The sequence below is a fragment of the Apium graveolens genome, chromosome 7 (genome assembly GCF_009905375.1).
Source record: "Apium graveolens cultivar Ventura chromosome 7, ASM990537v1, whole genome shotgun sequence".
Lineage (NCBI taxonomy): Eukaryota > Viridiplantae > Streptophyta > Magnoliopsida > Apiales > Apiaceae > Apium > Apium graveolens.
The window spans coordinates 262,562,535-262,583,506 of NC_133653.1; the positions used below are offsets into that span (position 1 = coordinate 262,562,535).

A 20,972-nucleotide genomic window follows, 5' to 3' on the forward strand; every position below is an offset into this window, starting at 1 on the left:
ACCCTAAATTTTGAGAACAAAATTTCTAGCTCTTAGATTTTCCTCCATCCAAATTTTCATCTAAATCCGTCACTGATCAATAAATAACCCGGCCAAATTAAGAAAATTTTCCGGCTTCATTATAATACAGAGTGTACTAAATTCTTGATAAGTGAATACACTTTTGATATTAATTCATTTATCTAGATTTAACTGCAGGAATTTCAAAGCTTAAATAACTCTAGATTAACTGCAAGAATTCCAAAGCACAAGAAACTTACTTTAAAGAAGTATCCAGCCTCGGATTCGTGTTTCTACAATCCTATCAGTTCTTCTGCTCGTGCCTGCTATATCTTATGTAGCAACTCAACCAAAAGTATCCAAAGAAATAAGCCAAGGCCCCTCCTTGATGCCAACTGGAACCTCGTCTTGGCTATTGCCTTTTGGCTTATTTGCCTTTGGATTTTATTCTCAAGGGTATAACCTATATGGTGTTGGAATTTTCCTCTGAAGCAGACCATAGTTGGCACAGCTAATTGAGATGATCCAACTGATGTAATTTTGCGTTTAACTACTGACAAGAGCTAGTCCTCACACAACAATTTCAGAAACACTTTTAAGTCCAAAGGATCTGACAAAATTCTAAAGAATCTTGTATATATATAGTTGAATGTACAACAGAATATGATATACAGATAAGTTGTTACAAATAAGGACCAAACTTATATATCTACCGACTAAGGTTGTTCCAGCTGTGAACATAGATGACTCAGATGACCTGCACTCGCAAAATCTTATGATCCTGAAAGAAAGAATTTATATTCTGTTGATTCGCAAACTTCTGAGGTGTTAAAGTGGTAAGTGGAACTTTCATAATAAGAACTCATGTACACGATCTCAGAACTAGACAGAAACTTTGGCTGGTCTTGTGAATTTTACAAGTAAAAAATTTAAATCTACTTGCCGCTCATCCTGAAATATCAAAACAATGCTCATGTAAATATATTTATGTTCATGTGTGTGTGGACGTCTGTTTGTTATCAACTCACAGAATACTGAGTAAAGTATGATAAAGGCCTTGATTAACAGGCAATCTAGATAGCCAGCAGATCTACACTGATGAACAAAATCAAAATCACTTATTGACGAACACGATTGTCAAAGATTCAAGTCCACAGTTACATAAATTGAATGCATAGGAGAAACACAGGAAGAAGTATTCTAATCAACACTTGTAAACTGCTAGTTGCTATCTGTACCAACACTTGTAAGTTTCTTTAGGAACACTTGCAGAGTCCTCTACATCTTGTATACGTACTCTTTGTACAACTTGTAGTCATTGACAATCTCTGGTGTTGGACTTGATTCTGTTCTATTACAACATAACTTAATAACTTCAACTAATGATTTAAACTTTGATCAATTTGACAATTAAAGAGATTAATGTATCAGTTTGAGTGAGATGATATACTTCCCCGATGCAACATTTTCAAATATTTATGCATAGTTGCATATATATATATATTAAAGTTGCATCTGAGTCTTTCAGGTTGATTCAGTCTTTTCCTAGTTGGACTTGATCAGTTGAATAAGCAGAACAACTGTACAAGCATTATTTGATTACCTCTGTCAAGATCAGCTTTACTTTCATGACATTAGACTAAGATTAAACTGAACCATCAATTATTCAATTAGCACTAAACAAAAAGAGTTGAACTTTCAATCCACAGGTATTGTGCACAGTTATTTTGTCATGCAACTCCAATAAATAGCAAGAGCAATAACAGTAACTAAAGCAAAAAAACAAAAATAATCATTCTCATGCACTTCATGGCCAATTCTCACTTTATTCTTCTTCTTTTGTTGTTTGCTATATGCTGTGTAGCAGCTCAACAAAGACGGTCCAGTAAGATAGGCCAAGGCTCCTTTCTAACGCTAGCAGGGAACTCATCTTGGCTGTCACCTTCAGGCTTATTTGCATTCGGATTTTACCAGCAAAAAATAAATCAATATCGTATTGGTATATTCCTAGCTGGATTTCCTTTGAACAAGACGGTAGTTTGGACAGCCAACCGAAATGATCCTTTCTATGTTAGTGGTTCAACTTTGCGTTTAACTACAGATGGGAGGCTCGTTGTCGAACAACAAACTCCAAATTCAATTACAATTGCAGATATTGTTAAGCTTGACCAGTCGATTTCTTCTGCTTCCATGCTAGACTCAGGCAACTTTGTGCTCTATAATTCGAGCCAAGAAATGATATGGCAGAGTTTTGATCATCCAACTGACACCATCTTACCTGGTCAGATTCTTTCAAATGGTCAAGAATTATTTTCTAGCATGTCGGAATCTGATCACTCCACAGGAATATTCAGACTCAAAATGCAGAGTGATTCAAACCTTGTTCTGTACCCCGTGAATACTATGGATACTGGATTCAATGCTTACTGGGGAACTAACACTTATGGTGGGATAAATGTGACACTAAATCTTGATCCCGACGGGCGCCTTTATTTGCTTAGTAATCATTCAGCCTTCGTATTATATAATACAAGCCAAGCGTTATCTAAGAAAGAAATTTACCTCATAAAAATCCAAACAGCGTTATCTAAGAAAGAAATTTACCTCATAAAAATCCAAACTGATGGTTTCCTTTATCTGTATTTACATAGTTTGGATCAAAGAAGCAAAAACTCGTCAATTGCATGGAAATCTTCATGGAGATCTTCGCAAGACGAATGTGTTCCCAAAGGATTATGTGGCAACAATGGGTACTGTATTCTTATTAATAATACTATAGCAAAATGTGAATGTCCAGTCGGGTTCCAATATGTTAATCGGACTGTGGGCTGTCAAAGAAATAATGATTACTCTGTTGAAGATTGCAAGAACAAGGAAAAACCCTTCCAATTTAACATGGAACAATTGAATAGCGTCACGTGGGAAAATGAACCATATCCTGTACACAAGAGGAACAGTAGAGAAGACTGTAAAACAGATTGTTTGAATGACTGTGAGTGCGATGCAGCCTTCTTTAAAAATGGGTTATGCTTCCAAGTAAAGCTTCCATTGCGATATGGAAGAAAAGTACCCACTGATCCTATTGTTGGCTATATCAAATTGGCTTCACCAACACACGGAAATAAGAAAAGAAATAATACAGGTCAACAATCAGTCGTTCTGGTTTTGACTGCAGGTAGCCCTATTTTAGATGCATCAAGTTTAAGCAATTGATCATAGCATAATTTAAAGCTTGATAAGATATATTTATTTGTAGGAATCGGAGCTGGCTTAGTTCTGATGCTTGTTTTTCTTATGGTCTCATACTGGGGAGTCCGACAGAGGAGGAACTTAAAGCTCAAAGAAAACTTTTTCAAGCAAAATGGTGGAATAATGCTACAACAGCTATTATACAAAAGTGAAAGCACTGCTGAAAGAGCCAAAATATACTCAGAGGAAGAGCTAAAGAAGGCTACAGATAACTACAAAGAGAGCAATATCATTGGTCAAGGAGGTTACGGTACAGTTTACAAGGGAGTTTTAGCTGATACAGTTGTTGCCATCAAAAAGTCTAAAGTAGTTGATCGAAGCCAAATCGATCAGTTTGTGAATGAAGTTATCCTACTTTCACAAATAAATCATCCAAATGTTGTGAAACTCTTAGGTTGTTGCTTGGAAACTCCAGTCCCTTTACTAGTATATGAATTTGTAACAAATAACACACTCTTTCATCATATTCATGATGAAGGGTGTGCCTCATCAATACCATGGGGCATGCGTCTAAGAATAGCTACAGAAACTGCTGGAGCACTCGCGCATATGCATTCAGCTCCTGTGCATATCATACACAGGGATGTCAAGTCAGCTAACATACTTCTAGACGATGAATACTTTGCAAAAGTGTCTGATTTTGGAGTTTCTAGATTGTTTTCTCTCGAGGAAACTCATTTAGCCACATTGGTGCAAGGGACTTTTGGATACATAGACCCTGAATACTTTCATTCAGGGATTTTGACACAGAAAAGTGATGTTTACAGCTTCGGAATAGTGCTTCTGGAGCTCTTAACTGGAGCGAATGTTGTCTCATTCGTCAGAGAAGAGAAGGACAGAAATTTAAGTATGTATTTCTTGTCTGCAATGGAAGACGATCGACTCCATGAGATTCTTGAACCCCGGGTGAGAGAAGAGGGGCATGCCAGTCAGATTAGAGGAGTGGCGGAGTTGGCTAAAAAATGCCTGCGAATCAAAGGAGAGAAAAGGCCTACAATGAAGGAAGTTGAAGTAGAGCTTGCGATGTTGACAGAGCTCAACATCCAAAATAACTATTGGGTTGGGATTGGACCAAATGTAGAAGAGATAGAGCCCTTACTTGAGGACATTATGGAGCTATACGGCAGTAATTCAACGTCTGGTTTTGATAGTATGAATATGCCTGATGATCAAAGGAGATAAAAGGTCTATATTCTACAATGAAGTCGAATAAGAGCTTGCCTTGGTTAGGGAATGCTAGTTTCATATGATATTTAACACAATCAAATTACTGTTAGCTTATCTGCTATTATATCTGTTGTTTGTACTGTACTTAAAGATATCCAATTGAATGCCTTTCTTATTTTCTTAGTTTGGTCATTTCTCCGCGAAAAGAGTTTATCAATTTATGTAGTAGTAGATTTGTTCCCATTAAGGGACAGAAAGAAGCAAGGTGAAGCTGTAATGCAAACCTTGAAGGTTTCAAAGGAAGAGTTCATCAAGGGCATGCTATTCATCAGTTTTATAGTGGAGTTTCTTGACAATAGAAGACCTACAGTGAAGGAAGTGGAACAAGAGCTTGCGTTGCTTGGAGCATAATTGCTTCTGTTAACTATCATGAAAGTTGTTTTTCAATTTAAAGTTATCTAGGGCAATACATTTTGATCAATTTTTAGTTCAGCTTTTTCTATCTTGACCTATACATATGACAGGAAAGGGGAGAGAGATTTTCAAATTAATTGTTTAATACACACATTAATAGATATGTTCCTGCTGCTGTTGAGTGTTAATCTTTTTAAGTAACACTACTTGAGGTGTTGGATAATCATAGCCCAGCATTGTTTTTTTTTAACCAGTAATCCAGACCAGGATCAGAAGCGAATGGCGATTGACGCGACCTGGAAATATATCCGCCATTGTTAATTCCACAAAACCTTAATGTGTTGCAAGAAGATCTTAACTGGATTATATAACTCATCATTCCCTCTGCTCTTTCCTCGAACGAGTGAACAAATAGACAAAAAATCAAATTTAGAGCAGCGACAACATATAACTGGACCAATGACCTCGTTGGCTTTGTAGTCCACTCTTGTCTTCTCGTACCCTATTTTTCCTGGAAATTCAGCCATTGTCGTCTTTATGCCAACACTAATTCCCTTGATACGAATGAGCTCTATATCCCTAGACTCAAGTTCAATAACCGAAACTATTACAGGATTCTAAACAACCCACCTGGCAAGAAGATTTGTATATCTGATGTGGGTACCCTTGCTGTCATCTACGGCCTATACAAATCCCTGTGGGCCAAAGGATTTGCATGGGTGTTTTGTGTATACATAGGGATATTGCTAGTTGTTAATGTCTGGTTCATGTTGATTTCTTTATAAATCTCCCAGAAAAGTCGATACAAAAAGACTACTATCCAATCAAAGACAAATTCCATCTAGCTTAAATCTCTGGTGGCATTGCCTAATTGCCTAATTTCATGTTGATCACTTCAGGGACAGCTCTCTATTGCTAATTAAATTTACAAATTATGGTACAAACAATTTTAAATCACATTATGACATCATTAAGTATATATTGAAAATAGGCTCCCTTCCATTCTTGCATAAGACCCTCTTCACCACATGCTTGTTCAAACTTTAGCACGCATTTTGAAAGACATCCTAAAATATATTCCCTAAGAACACACTCTGAATGTTAATTGAATATATTACGAGGTCAATTGGCGAAACAAGCAGTATATGAAATTTCAATGAATAAATCAAAAAATAGACGGATGTAAACTTACAAAGAAAAAACAGATGTTTGTTCATTGCACTTTGCCAGAAACAAAAAAGATGAATTTACTGTTGATCAAAAATGTGACAGAACGTCTCTTCTGGGAAAAGCTGTCTTCAGTTGTCGCATATGATAGCTTCCCTCCATGTTCCACCAAATTTCCCTCAAGTTCCTGAGCTTAAAATTGACCCCAAGTCTTCCATTAACAATGAATGACTCTACAAAGCAAGTGGCCTACCCAGACATTGTACAATTATTAGAATGTTATCAGTAGTAGAAGTTATCAACTTATCAAATGTTACTTGAAGCTAATTATTTCAATATTAGAACAATATTACCCTTAATTCAAAGTTAAAGAAAGTTGAGAGAACTGCATTCCAGCTCCAAAAATAGCTTTTCAAAAACGAAATAATCCAAAGTCTTCCTCCTGGTCTTCGTCTTCGTCTTCTATTGCTCAATAACGTGCTCCTGTTGCACCCCACAAAATAGTACTAATAGATACTGACTTGCACCTAATGCATGTACAACCGGGGCCGGGGACTTTGAAAATACCACATGCATCAGAGAAAGGAATTGAATATCCCAAGGATATTTTGAACACTAGTTGATGGACTATTATCTCTTTGTTCTTCTTCTGCTGGTGTCTGCCACATATTATTTAGCAGCTCAAGAACGATGATCCAACACTAGACTACTGGCTCGTCTTTAACGCTAGTAAAGACACCGGATTACCACTTAAACATGTTACTAGTAAACATGTTACTAGTAAAGTTAGTGAGACATACTAGAGGTGTTAGCTTAGCTGTTTACTTATCCAGAATGATATAAGGAATAAGATATTCTGTATTCCATCAAGATTATTCGTCATTTGATTCCAGAAAGTTCTATTTTGGATGTAATACGAGAAAACTGATGACTTGAAAATCCTACAATCTATCTATATCTCTATTATAGTTGCTACTAGGGCTGTCAAAAAAATTCGAAAAATCCGATATTCGTCCGAAAAATCCGCATTCGTATCCGAAATAAAGCGAATATTATCCGTATCCGAAATAAAGCGGATATTATCCGTATTCGAATCCGACGATTGCGGATACGGATACGGATATAGGTATATTCGTATCCGATAATATCCGTATCCGATAAATATATTTTATATTTAAATATTTAAATAATTTAAAAATATATTATATTAAATTTATAGTATATTTATGTGTATATATATACATACATATATATATATATACGGATATATTATGTTTGTAAAATTTTATAGACATGGAGAAAAAAAATAATTTGAGTTCAACAATTTAAAGATAACGATTATATTGAAAAGATAAATAAAAAATTAATTTAAAAATAAAATAAAATATAATTAAATTACTTTATCTCTTATTTTAATTTTTAAAAATGAATTTTTAATTTTTACTATATTTTTTCTAATTATTTTCATTTTTTTTAAAAAATTAATAGAAAATAAAAAATCTGATTTAAAATCGGATTCGGATCCGGATATTATCCGTGTCCGGATAGTATCCGTCGAATCCGGATCCGGATATAATTCTTTAAATATTTTCGGATTCGGATACTAATACGGATATGAATTTTCGGATTCCGATCCGGATATAGATATAGGCAGATCCGTATCCGAATTATCCGTTTGACAGCCCTAGTTGCTACTCCCTCTTTGGAATAGTAACTTCACCTCCAAAATGTTTGCCCTCACACTTCTTCCTTATTACAAAAATACCACCCACCTAACTTCTATTTAATGCACATATGTGTTCACCAGATTTGCCCCCATCCCAACCCACCGTTGTCTCTTTTTTTTCTTTTTTTATGCTTAAGGTTTGTACCCTCCACTTCTTACCGCTGACTGCCAGACACGCCGCCGGTTCCGGATTTTACTCTTTCTGTACCACTGCTGCAGAGGTTTCAAATTTGATTTTGAATTAGCAACAAAGCTGCAAAAACATGGTTGATCAGGTAATATTTTCAAACTCTTTCAAATCTTGGCAAATATGAATGAAGAATCAAGAACATCAAGAACATGATTATTGTTTGTAATATAGGGTAGCGGTGAAAACAAACCGTGGCATCTGTTTTCTTCAGAGGATTTGAAAACAGGTATATCATTGTTTCTTGCTATTTGTATAGTTGATTTGAAAATTAAAGCTAAATGTTGTGTATTGTTATAAGGTGGTCATCGGAGTAATCTAAAGAAGAAACGACGAATGATTTCAATATCACCCATTACCGGGACATGTAAGACTTTAAATGACTTTAATAGCAGTTAAGATTTATATGATATAAACCATTCATTTGGTGTTTGTTACAGCTTCAGATAGCTTTGATGTTACTCCTCGTTGCCCTTTATCATGTATTACAAATGTAGGACAATCTTCTAGCATAGACAATTCAACAGGTTCTAAGAATGGTGGACATAGGAGTAGAGGTATATAACAGTATGGAGTTTTATTGTATTTTAGTCATATACGTAGTTCGTAACTATTATGTAACAATTTAATGAAATTGTGGTTATCAGGAAAGAAAACCACTGTCACTCCTTTGTCTGAAGTTTCACACGTTGGAGACTTATCACACACTCAAAGGAAAAACTCAAGTAGATTATCTAGATTATCAGGAACTGAAGCAAGAACTAATTTGTTTGAAGATGCTTTCATTTCTCCTACCGGAAAAGAACACGACACAAGAGGTCATTTTAGTGTCCATATTTTTAATGATTTGGGATTTACAAGTTAGTTTAATTACCATAACCTATATTTTACCTCAATTTTTTAGAGAATGCCGTTTCACCCGATGACATGTTTACTTATGAAGAAGATTTCTCGGACGACTCTGACTGTATGTTCATTCTATTTTGCTGACATGCACTGATGCCTCATAGTGGTTAATACAATATCTAATACAACTTTTAATTACCAGATATATGCAGTGATGACTATACTTTAGGTGAAGATTATGACTGGTCAGATGGATCAAATGGTATTATTGTTGGGAACCACGGACTTAGGGTGTTACTACGTTTTACGATAAAGATTAAGAAAAGAGGATTACCTTGTTAATGGTTGATTCCACGCTCTTCTATTGTATTCCCAAATTCCCTTGAGCGAAGTGTGGCCTCCGTCTTCTCAAGTTATCCTCTCATCTTGCTCCTTGGTGGCTACAATATGTTTTCACATAATCCCAAGCAAGAAGAGAATAAGAATATATATAGGCTACAATAGGGACCATGGATAATTAGGTTGAGCCTTCTAATTACATCTTGAGCCTAGCCCAATGTAATTAAATATTAATTCAATCCACTAAAGAATTAATATTTGCACTACCTTTCCTAATACCGTAATTTAATTAATTTGGTTCCAATATTATTTGCTTATTAAATTCCCCATATTTAAAATATCATATGTCCATTAATTAAATAAATTACTGATAATTTATTTAATTAATATCTTTTATCCTTGATCATCCACTCAACCTTTATTTAATTATGCCAGAAAAAATTCCACCTGCAGGATTTCACATAATTAAATCTTTTTGAGCTTTCAAGGGGACATCATTAACTCGGATATTATCAGGACATGGATTCCTTCAATAAATAATATCCACCATGTATATAATTCCATCACCCAAAATATAATGATATAATTCAAAAGAATTATTTCATATATAAATCAAAGCATGTAAATAATATACACGTGTCAATTACTATTTCCGGATTAAGAACCTAAGCATTAATAATAACATAGAATCTTAGTTCTCCTTCTTAATCAGTATTAAGGGAACAATTCTAAATTTGATCTTGTTCAATATACACAAAGTATACTAGCATTATTTATTAGTCAATATAAACTAATCTAAATAATACTATAGCCATACCAGTGGATTGTCCAACACCACCTGTGCTGTGAACCTTATTATATTATATAACCGTATTTAACAATCTAATATTCTGTATCCCATTTGATACTAGATTGTTCACAATATATAATATTAGACAACATGTAAACATTCAAATGATTCTCAAATAAACTGGCCAGAAATAAATGTACATACTTCAAATAAATATTTTCAGTATACACTAACAATCTCCCACTTATACTCAAAATATTCTATGTGTACATCAGTGTTTATTTAATCCACTATTACATAAATATCTATGTGTCCATCCATCTGACTCCTATCGCTTCCACATGCTTGTCAAAAACCTTGGTTGACAAGCTCTTTGTGAAAGGATCTGCTCGGTTGTCTTCTGATGATATGTGAGCCACAACTATATCCCCTCGCTTTACGATTCCTCGTATGAGATGATACTTACGTTCAATATGTTTAGCTGCTTTGTGGTCTCGCGGTTCCTTTGAATTTGCCACAGCACCAATGTTATCACAATACACCGTCAAGCTCCTAGACAAATTAGGTACCACATCTAAGTCCAAAAGGAAGTTCCTGAACCATACAGCCTCCTTGGCAGCCTCAGAGGTCGCCACGTACTCGGCCTCCATGGTGGAGTCTGCAATGCATTTCTGCTTTACACTCCTCCATATAACGGCTCTACCTCCCAAAGTAAAAACATATCCCGAGGTTGATTTCCTCTTATCCCTATCTGATTGGAAATCTGAATCAGTATATCCCAAAGGAAATAGATCCGAGGCCTTGTAAATTAACATATACTCCTTAGTCCTTCTCAGGTACTTGAGTATAGTTTTTACTGCACTCCAATGTTCCTGACTTGGGTTCGACTGATATCTACTAACCATGCCTACAGCAAAGCAGATGTCAGGCCTCGTACATAACATAGCATACATTAAGCTTCCACATGCTGAAGCATAAAGAACTGCTTTCATGCTCTCTATATCCTTAGGTGTTGAAGGACACTGCTTCTTAGATAGAGCAACTCCATGCTTAAAAGGTAAAAAACCTTTCTTGGAGTTCTGCATGTTAAAACGAGCTAATACTTCATCAATGTAGGGCTCTTGAGATAAAGCCAACATCCTTTTCTTGCGATCCCTTATAACTTTGATCCCAAGGATGTATGCCGCTTCACCTAAGTCCTTCACGTCAAATTGTTTGAACAACCATGCCTATACTGATGACAACATCTCAACATTGTTTCCAATGAGTAAAATATCATCTACATATAGTACTAGAAAAACCACTGCATTACCTTCACTTCTCTTATACACGCACGATTCGCTTGGACTTTGATCAAATCCATATGACTGGATTGCCTGATCAAAATGAATATTCCAGTCTCTAGAAGCTTGTTTAAGTCCATAAATAGACCTCTTAAGCTTACATACCAGATGCTCTTGGCCTTCCTTAATGAATCCTTTTGGTTGCTGCATATAGATGGTTTCTTCAAGACTTCCATTAAGAAAAGCTGTCTTGACATCCATTTGCCAAATCTCATAATCGAGATGAGCTGCTATAGATAAAAGAATACGGATTGACTTAAGCATGACTACCGGTGAAAAGGTTTCCTCATAATCGATACCTTCTTTCTGAGTATACCCTTTCGCAACAAGTCTTGCTTTCCAGACTTTCACCTTTTTATCTAATCCCCTTTTTTTCTTGTAGATCCACTTACATCCAATAGGTTTTATACCTTTGGGTGGTTCCACGAGCTCCCAGACCTGATTAGAATACATTGATTCTATCTCAGATTCCATCGCCTTTTGCCAAAGATCTGCATCTTTGTCTTGTATTGCCTCTTCGTATGTACGGGGATCATCATCATGTTCACCAGGGACCAAGTCTGAAGACTCTCCCAAAAAGATGAATCTATCAGGCTGTTGAACAACCCTCCCACTACGACGAGGCACTGGTGCGGTATTAGTGACAGGTTGTACATTATGTTGTGGTTGTTCTACTTGTACTACAGCTTCATGGGTATTATTTATCCCTCCCACTAGTTCCTCTAAAACGACACTACTCCTGGGTTTGTGATTCATTATATAGTCCTCCTCCAAGAATCTTGCATTGGTGCTAACAATGACATCTCGATTCTTCGGACTATATAATAAATATCCTTTCGTTCCCATGGGGTAGCCTACAAACAACCTTACTTCTGTACGAGATTCTAACTTAGTCGCATTCTTGTTCAGCACATGTGCTGGACAACCCCATATTCGAATATGTCTTAGACTCGATTTATCCCCGGTCCACAATTCTAAGGGGGTTTTAGGAACCGACTTAGAAGGTATTAAGTTCAGAAGATAAGCTGCTGTCTCTAAGGCATGTCCCCAAAACGACTTGGGTAAATCCGAATAACTCATCATCGATCTAACACTCTCTAAAAGAGTCCGGTTCCTTCTCTCTGCTACACCGTTCTGCTGGGGTGTGCCTGGTGCAGTTTACTGGGATTCTATCCCATTTTCTGATAAATATTCCCTAAATTCTCCAAGCAAGTATTCGCCACCACGATCTGATCATAGTGACTTGATACTTTTATTAAGTCACTTCTCCGTTTTAGCTTTGTACTCTTTGAACTTATCAAAGCACTCAAACTTACGGTGCAACAAATAAACGTACCCATATCTAGAATAATCATCAATGAAAGTGACGAAATATTCATAACCACCTCTTGCTTGGATATTCATGGGTCCACATAAATCAGAGTGAACCAATTCTAACAGTTGTTTGGCTCTATTCCCTTTTGCCTTGAAAGGCCTATTAGTCATTTTACCTTCCAAGCAGGATTCACAAACTGGAAATGGCTCCACTGCCAATGAGCTTAAAGGCCCATCTACTACCAGTCTTTGAATCCTCCTCAAGTTAATATGACCTAATCTCAAGTGCCAAAGATATGTTTGGTTTAAACTAGAAGGTTCCTTTCTTTTAGTAGAGTTAGAAGATGTGTTATTCAATTCCCTAAATTGCAGTTGCAGTGCAGGTTGACTAGGATTAATTATATACAAATTGTCTTGCAATGTACCAGAACATATAATTCGTTTATTCATCATAATAGAAACATTACGATCCAAACAAACATTATAACCATCCAAAGCAAGTTTAGAAACCGAAATTAAATTCCTTCTAAAAGAAGGTACATAAAGACAATTGTTCAAAACCAAAATCCTATCAGAACCAAAAGATAAATGAATAACTCCTACTGCAACTACTGCTACTTTCGTAGCATCTCCCATGAACACGTATATCTCACCATCTCTAAGCATTCTGGATAGTTGGAACCCCTGCATAGAATTACAAACATGATCAGTGGCTCCTGTATCTACACACCAAGTGCTCGTAGATATAGCCGCCATAAATGATTATGTAACTAGAGAAAGAGACATACAAGTATTGTTTGTCTTCTTAGGAAGAGGACAATCCTGTTTCCAGTGACCTGACTGTTTGCATCTGAAGCACTTTCCCTTAGGCTTTTTCACACCACCCTGAACTCCCACTGCCTTCACAGCTTTCTGTGTCTGAGCCTTTTTCTTCTTCTTAATACCTTTCGGCTTAGAGGAAGAACCTTTCTCAGCCACATTCACTTGAACACTCTGCCGAAATAATCCTTCAGCTGCCTGAAGTTCTGTCAACAGTTCCGCGAGACTATACTGCCTCTTGTTCATGTTGTAATTCAAGCGGAACTGCTCAAAACTCTTGGACAAGCTCATAAGGATAATTTTAATCTGGGTTTCCCCGTCAAGTTCAGCACCAAGGATCTCTATCTCATTCAGATGCGACATCATCTTGAGAACATGATCCCTTACAGGTGTGCCTTCAGCCATCTGAGTGTTCATTAAAGCCTTCATGGCTACTTGCCTAGCAGCCCTATTCTGATCTCCAAAAAGTTTCTTGAGATTAAAGAGCATATCCGAAACAGTGGCCATAGACTGATGCTGATGCTGCAAAACACCCGACATTGCTGCCAGAATGTAACATCGCGACATCTCATCAGCCTTAATCCACCGTTTATAATACTCTTTCTCATCTCCAGGAGCATCAGCAGCAGGCTGTTCAGGCTTGGGTTCATAAGTGCAAAACTTGTACTCCTCAGCAGTCAACACAATGTCCAAATTTTGTTTCCATTCAATATAGTTAGGTCCGGTAAGTTTGTTATCCTTAAGTATGGTGAATAGTGGATTAAAGCCCATTTTATCCTGAGAATCATGCATAAAAACATCACATAAATAAGGGTGCATTAATTATTAAGATCTATTGATTCCTCTAACAATTATTAAAAATTAATGCACTAACATCTAAACACCATATGCTTCTGGTACGCCACGATGTGTGACATGTATACCACCTAATTTTGTTTAAATGTTACTTCGGTCCTATTACTAAACAATATGCCACGTTGGGGTGGACTATATTATTTTTCATAGCTAAGTGTATACCATCATCAAATCTTAAATTATTTGAAATCTATGGAACTTGGTACGCCACGATGGGTGGCGTGTATACCTTCCAATATTCGTAATTTTGCCTTGAATAGAATACTTCAATTCAATATTCATCAATGGTTTGATTTCCAGGTAGTGGAGGAGTCACATCGGTCTCGCTTAAAACCCACAGCCTTACAAGTTCGATGAACCCGTTTTTGACAAAATCGCCCCAAATCATAAATAAAGAAAATCCGTATTTATTCCTTTCAAAATTTATTAATTTAAGAAGTTTGTTCTAGTAATTTCTATAACATTCTAGACACCATAAATTACATGCCACGATGGGTGACGTATATATAATTTATATTCGTCTTTATGTTAAATTACCTACAACCAATAATGGAGACCATGGGATTTAATTTCATATTAATTCCCTCTCCCACTTAGAATTTTTTTTTATTAAAATTGAGGAATTTTAAAATTAAATGGGGCTCTATGTTGTTATAATTATGTCTAATCATGCATTCAAAATACACACATAATTTTAGCAACATATAACATTTAATTAAAGCAATAAATAAATTTTATGTCAATGTCGTCCTAATTAAGTTAAACATGCAATTTTAAAAGAATTACACACATAATTAACGACACACATAATCAATAAATTAAAGCAATAATTAAAATTTAATGGAAAAAATTAAAATAAATTTTCCACTATTATGGCCCTTGAAAAAAAGATCCAGCTCTCAAAAAAAAAATCTGCCCCAAGCGCGCCCCGACGCCCCCAGCAGCCCCAGCTGCCGCAGCGGCCCCAGCAGCCCCAGCTGCCGCAACGGCCGCAGCGCGCACGCGCCTGTTGCTTTTCTGTGAGTTTTGTTTTGATTTTGTTCGATCCAAACATCAACAGCAACCCCTTGTAATCGCACAGCGGAACAAAAAACTACCGGAATTGATTTCCGATCGCACATAACTATTACAAAATACCCGGAACAATTACAAAAAAAATAGATCTAATACAAAACTAATTTTGTAAAATCTATTCTAACACGATCAACCCTCGTGTAAATTACAACCACGATTAAACCACGTGGGAACCAAAACAAAAATTAACCACGATTAAACCACGTGGGATCCAAACACATAATTAAAATATACATGGCCAAAATAGTGGATTAACAACCTGCATAAAAAACAATACAAGAAAAACACTATATACACGCATATATAATTACGACATGGATATTATATCATAAAACGTAGAACCCATTACCAGGCTCTTGATACCAATTGTTGGGAACCACGGACTTAGGGTGTTACTACGTTTTACGATAAAGATTACGAAAAGAGGATTACCTTGTTAATGGTTGATTCCACGCTCTTCTATTGTATTCCCAAATTCCCTTGAGCGAAGTGTGGCCTCCGTCTTCTCAAGTTATCCTCTCTTCTTGCTCCTTGGTGGCTACAATATGTTTTCACATAATCCCAAGCAAGAATAGAATAAGAATATATATAGGCTACAATAGGGACCATGGATAATTAGGTTGGGCCTTCTAATTACATCTTGAGCCTAGCCCAATGTAATTAAATATTAATTCAATCCACTAAATAATTAATATTTGCACTACCTTTCCTAATACCGTAATTTAATTAATTTGGTTCCAATATTATTTGCTTATTAAATTCCCCATGTTTAAAATATCATATGTCCATTAATTAAATAAATTACTGATAATTTATTTAATTAATATCTTTTATCCTTGATCATCCACTCAACCTTTATTTAATTATGCCAGAATAAATTCCACCTACAGGGTTTCACATAATTAAATCTTTTTGAGCTTTCAAGGGGACATCATCAACCCGAATATTATCAGGACATGGATTCCTTCAATAAATAATATCCACCATGTATATAATTCCATCACCCAAAATATAATGATATAATTCAAAAGAATTATTTCATATATAAATCAAAGCATGTAAATAATATACACGTGTCAATTACTATTTCCGGATTAAGAACCTAAGCATTAATAATAACATAGAATCTTAGTTCTCCTTCTTAATCAGTATTAAGGGAACAATTCTAAATTTGATCTTGTTCAATATACACAAAGTATACTAGCATTATTTATTAGTCAATATAAACTAATCTAAATAATACTACAGCCATACCAGTGGATTATCCAACACCACCTGTGTTGTGAACCTTATTATATTATATAACCGTATTTAACAATCTAATATTCTGTATCCCATTTGATACTAGATTGTTCACAATATATAATATTAGACAACATGTAAACATTCAAATGATTCTCAAATAAACTGGCCAGAAATAAATGTACATACTTCAAATAAATATTTTCAGTATACACTAACAATCTCCCACTTATACTCAAAATATTCTATGTGTACATCAGTGTTTATTTAATCCACTATTACATAAATATCTATGTGTCCATCCATCTGACTCCTATCGCTTCCACATGCTTGTCAAAAACCTTGGTTGGCAAGCTCTTTGTGAAAGGATCTGCTCGGTTGTCTTCTGATGATATGTGAGCCACAACTATATCCCCTCGCTTTACGATTCCTCGTATGAGATGATACTTACGTTCAATATGTTTAGCTGCTTTGTGGTATCGCGGTTCCTTTGAATTTTCCACAGCACCAGTGTTATCACAATACACCGTCAAGCTCCTAGGCAAATTAGGTACCACATCTAAGTCCAAAAGGAAGTTCCTGAACCATACAGCCTCCTTGGCAGCCTCAGAGGCCGCCACGTACTCGGCCTCCATGGTGGAGTCTGCAATGCATTTCTGCTTTACACTCCTCCATATAACGGCTCCACCTCCCAAAGTAAAAACATATCCCGAGGTTGATATCCTCTTATCCCTATCTGATTGGAAATCTGAATCAGTATATCCCAAAGGAAATAGATCTGAGGCCTTATAAATTAACATATACTCCTTAGTCCTTCTCAGGTACTTGAGTATAGTTTTTACTGCACTCCAATGTTCCTGACTTGGGTTGGACTGATATCCACTAACCATGCCTACAGCAAAGCAGATGTCAGGCCTCGTACATAACATAGCATACATTAAGCTTCCACATGCTGAAGCATAAGGAACTGCTTTCATGCTCTCTATATCCTTAGGTGTTGAAGGACACTGCTTCTTAGATAGAGCAACTCCATGCTTAAAAGGTAAAAAACCTTTCTTGGAGTTCTGCATGTTAAAACGAGCTAATACTTCATCAATGTAGGGCTCTTGAGATAAAGCCAACATCCTTTTCTTGCGATCCCTTATAACTTTGATCCCAAGGATGTATGCCGCTTCACCTAAGTCCTTCACGTCAAATTGTTTGAACAACCATGCCTATACTAATGACAACATCTCAACATTGTTTCCAATGAGTAAAATATCATCTACATAGAGTACTAGAAAAACCACTGTATTACCTTCACTTCTCTTATACACGCACAATTCGCTTGGACTTTGATCAAATCCATATGACTGGATTGCCTGATCAAAATGAATATTCCAGTCTCTAGAAGCTTGTTTAAGTCCATAAATAGACCTCTTAAGCTTACATACCAGATGCTCTTGGCCTTCCTTAATGAATCCTTTTGGTTGTTGCATATAGATGGTTTCTTCAAGACTTCCATTAAGAAAAGCTGTCTTGACATCCATTTGCCAAATCTCATAATCGAGATGAGCTGCTATAGATAAAAGAATACGGACTTAGGGTGTTACTACGTTTTACGATAAAGATTACGAAAAGAGGATTACCTTGTTAATGGTTGATTCCACGCTCTTCTATTGTATTCCCAAATTCCCTTGAGCGAAGTGTGGCCTCCGTCTTCTCAAGTTATCCTCTCGTCTTGCTCCTTGGTGGCTACAATATGTTTTCACATAATCCCAAGCAAGAAGAGCATAAGAATATATATAGGCTACAATAGGGACCATGGATAATTAGGTTGAGCCTTCTAATTACATCTTGAGCCTAGCCCAATGTAATTAAATATTAATTCAATCCACTGAAGAATTAATATTTGCACTACCTTTCCTAATACCGTAATTTAATTAATTTGGTTCCAATATTATTTGCTTATTAAATTCCCCATGTTTAAAATATCATATGTCCATTAATTAAATAAATTACTGATAATTTATTTAATTAATATCTTTTATCCTTGATCATCCACTCAACCTTTATTTAATTATGCCAGAATAAATTCCACCTGCAGGGTTTCACACAATTAAATCTTTTTGAGCTTTCAAGGGGACATCATTAACCTGAATATTATCAGGACATGGATTCCTTCAATAAATAATATCCACCATGTATATAATTCCATCACCCAAAATATAATGATATAATTCAAAAGAATTATTTCATATATAAATCAAAGCATGTAAATAATATACACGTGTCAATTACTATTTCCAGATTAAGAACCTAAGCATTAATAATGACATAGAATCTTAATTCTCCTTCTTAATCAGTATTAAGAGAACAATCTAAATTTGATCCTGTTCAATATACACAAAGTATACTAGCATTATTTATTAGTCAATATAAATTAATCTAAATAATACTACAGCCATACCAGTGGATTGTCCAACACCACCTGTGCTGTGAACCTTATTATATTATATAACCGTATTTAACAATCTAATATTATGTATCCCATTTGATACTAGATTGTTCATAATATATAATATTAGACAACATGTAAACATTCAAATGATTCTCAAATAAACTGGCCAGAAATAAATGTACATACTTCAAATAAATATTTTCAGTATACACTAACAATTATTTCTTTGATCATGCAGATCTTAAAAATCTGGCTAAACAAAAAGCTTACTTAGCAGGTATGGGACTACCTCATGCTCATATATTATTTGATGCAGAGACATTATTCTTATGGATAAACTACTAGCAGATGTGGTTGGGATAATAAAGAATCACCGAGGAATAGAAGACATAGTTAACAGGCACGACAAACCGCAAAAACAAGCTAAGTTTACTATATCAGATGGAAGGTAAGATATTTACATTGCAAATCTTCAAATTTGTTTGCCTAATACCTTGGTAATAAACATCTAAATCTAAAAGCTCGAACGTCAACGTAACCTTTTGGGACAACTATGGAGTACAATTCGAAAAAGATATTGCAGAGGTTAAGGAATATCCAATCATAATTATCATTGCAGGCTGTAAAGTTGGAATGTGGAATGGTATGTTTACTACAAATTACTCGGCACATTTGCAAGAGAATAACAGTACCGATGTATAACATGTTCACTTTTCTGTAGATTCAATTGATCTGGGAAACTCTCATGACACACAGTACTACTTCAATTACAAACATCCTACTGTGCTAACGATAAGGAAAATGTATGTTATACATCTTTTTTAGCTTTTCACTTCATTTACTAAAATATTACACTTATGACAGAATCTCTTCATGCAGGTTAGCGAAGCCAAACTTTTCACAACAGGTTTTTGAAACAAAAGAAGAACAAAAGCAGAACTACTCACAATAGAGAAGATCAAGAAGCTAACTGAGGAATCCAATAAGGTTAAATAAATTCTATTTCATCGCATGAAAATCCAAAACATTAACATCTCTCAATGTTATATTACTTATACAGATGAAAGTGATTGTACATGTCAAAATCAATTCTGTGAAGGAAACCAGCAAATGGTTCCTCAATACATGCACCACATGCAACCAGGTCATTGAAAGGACTGATGAATTCTTCATTTGCGCAAGCTGTAACAGAATTGTTCCGCACCCTGACAAGAAGTATGATTACCACTTATCAAATAGTACAGTTTTATTCTCAAAAAATAATACCAAACAGACAGTGTGTTTTTATCTTAAACAGGTTCAGTGTAAAGGTTGAAGCATCTGATGATACAGGAAGCATGAAAATTCTCCTTCACGACAGGCAAGTGCGTACAATCATCGGGAAAAGAGTGTACAACATACTGACCAAGGTACAAATACTACTCAAGACGTTCACATCTAGCTAAATATAGTGAATTGTGAAATTATGATTAATATACTACAGGATGAGGAAAAAGTAACATTCCCACACCAGCTTAAGAAGATTGCAAAGCAAAATTATACAGTGATGCTGCTGATTAGGGATATCAACACCAAAAACAAGATAGATCTTTACTCCGTAACTAACATTTGTTATGGTTTCAAAGTGGAAGAAGAAGAAGAAGAAGAAAATGAAGCTGTTGAAAAGATGGAAATCACAGAAGATGATGCGACAGAGGTAATGTATACATTATAGTACACTTACATTAAGATGAGACTTCAACTTTGTACTAATACAGGTTTAATACAGGCAACAACCTCATCTTGCCATCTCGACAAGATGTCAACACAGACAACAACAATCTAAAGGAGATGACCTCATGCACTGAAGGAATTTTAAGACATTTATAAATACATTTTTACCATATGAATGTATTTTCGGTTAAAAATTTATGTAATTCGCGTAATGTTTGAAACTCAATTGTGACCGTTATTTAATGACTAATTCTGCATTATTGAATGATATGTAATTTATTTTCGTT

At 35.5% G+C, this 20,972-nt stretch overlaps 3 protein-coding genes and 1 long non-coding RNA gene across 7 annotated transcripts; 3 read left to right on the forward strand and 1 right to left on the reverse strand.

The window, feature by feature from the left end:
• Positions 1 to 1,809: 1,809 nt before the first annotated feature.
• LOC141674842 (G-type lectin S-receptor-like serine/threonine-protein kinase LECRK2) lies at positions 1,810 to 3,213 on the forward strand. The gene has a single exon (XM_074481545.1). It carries the CDS (start codon positions 1,810 to 1,812, stop codon positions 3,211 to 3,213), a length of 1,404 nt encoding a protein of 467 aa, XP_074337646.1.
• On the forward strand, positions 3,067 to 4,560 carry LOC141670913 (wall-associated receptor kinase 5-like). The gene is made up of 2 exons (XM_074476969.1): positions 3,067 to 3,175; positions 3,257 to 4,560. Exon 2 carries the CDS (start codon positions 3,280 to 3,282, stop codon positions 4,429 to 4,431), a length of 1,152 nt encoding a protein of 383 aa, XP_074333070.1. The 5' UTR covers positions 3,067 to 3,175; positions 3,257 to 3,279; the 3' UTR covers positions 4,432 to 4,560.
• A 364-nt stretch (positions 4,561 to 4,924) lies between these two features.
• LOC141670914 (uncharacterized) lies at positions 4,925 to 6,761 on the reverse strand. Its single transcript, XR_012554816.1, has 3 exons — positions 6,351 to 6,761; positions 6,023 to 6,246; positions 4,925 to 5,911 (listed from the first exon to the last, which is right to left on the reverse strand). It is a non-coding gene; the product is annotated as an uncharacterized LOC141670914 (long non-coding RNA).
• Positions 6,762 to 7,814: 1,053 nt separating this feature from the next.
• On the forward strand, positions 7,815 to 20,969 carry LOC141670683 (uncharacterized). Of its 4 annotated transcripts, none has more exons than XM_074476635.1 (16): positions 7,815 to 7,998; positions 8,085 to 8,139; positions 8,212 to 8,277; positions 8,351 to 8,467; positions 8,558 to 8,728; positions 8,815 to 8,877; positions 8,959 to 9,018; positions 19,211 to 19,249; positions 19,321 to 19,420; positions 19,494 to 19,615; positions 19,694 to 19,775; positions 19,837 to 19,959; positions 20,033 to 20,187; positions 20,270 to 20,381; positions 20,456 to 20,668; positions 20,741 to 20,969. In XM_074476635.1, exons 1-12 carry the CDS (start codon positions 7,987 to 7,989, stop codon positions 19,922 to 19,924), a joined length of 975 nt encoding a protein of 324 aa, XP_074332736.1. In that variant the 5' UTR covers positions 7,815 to 7,986; the 3' UTR covers positions 19,925 to 19,959; positions 20,033 to 20,187; positions 20,270 to 20,381; positions 20,456 to 20,668; positions 20,741 to 20,969. The 4 variants fall into 4 exon arrangements, with proteins under 4 accessions (XP_074332736.1, XP_074332737.1, XP_074332738.1 ...); XM_074476636.1 differs by having other exon boundaries at positions 20,598 to 20,668; XM_074476637.1 differs by having other exon boundaries at positions 19,852 to 19,959.
• The last annotated feature ends 3 nt before the right edge of the window (positions 20,970 to 20,972 follow it).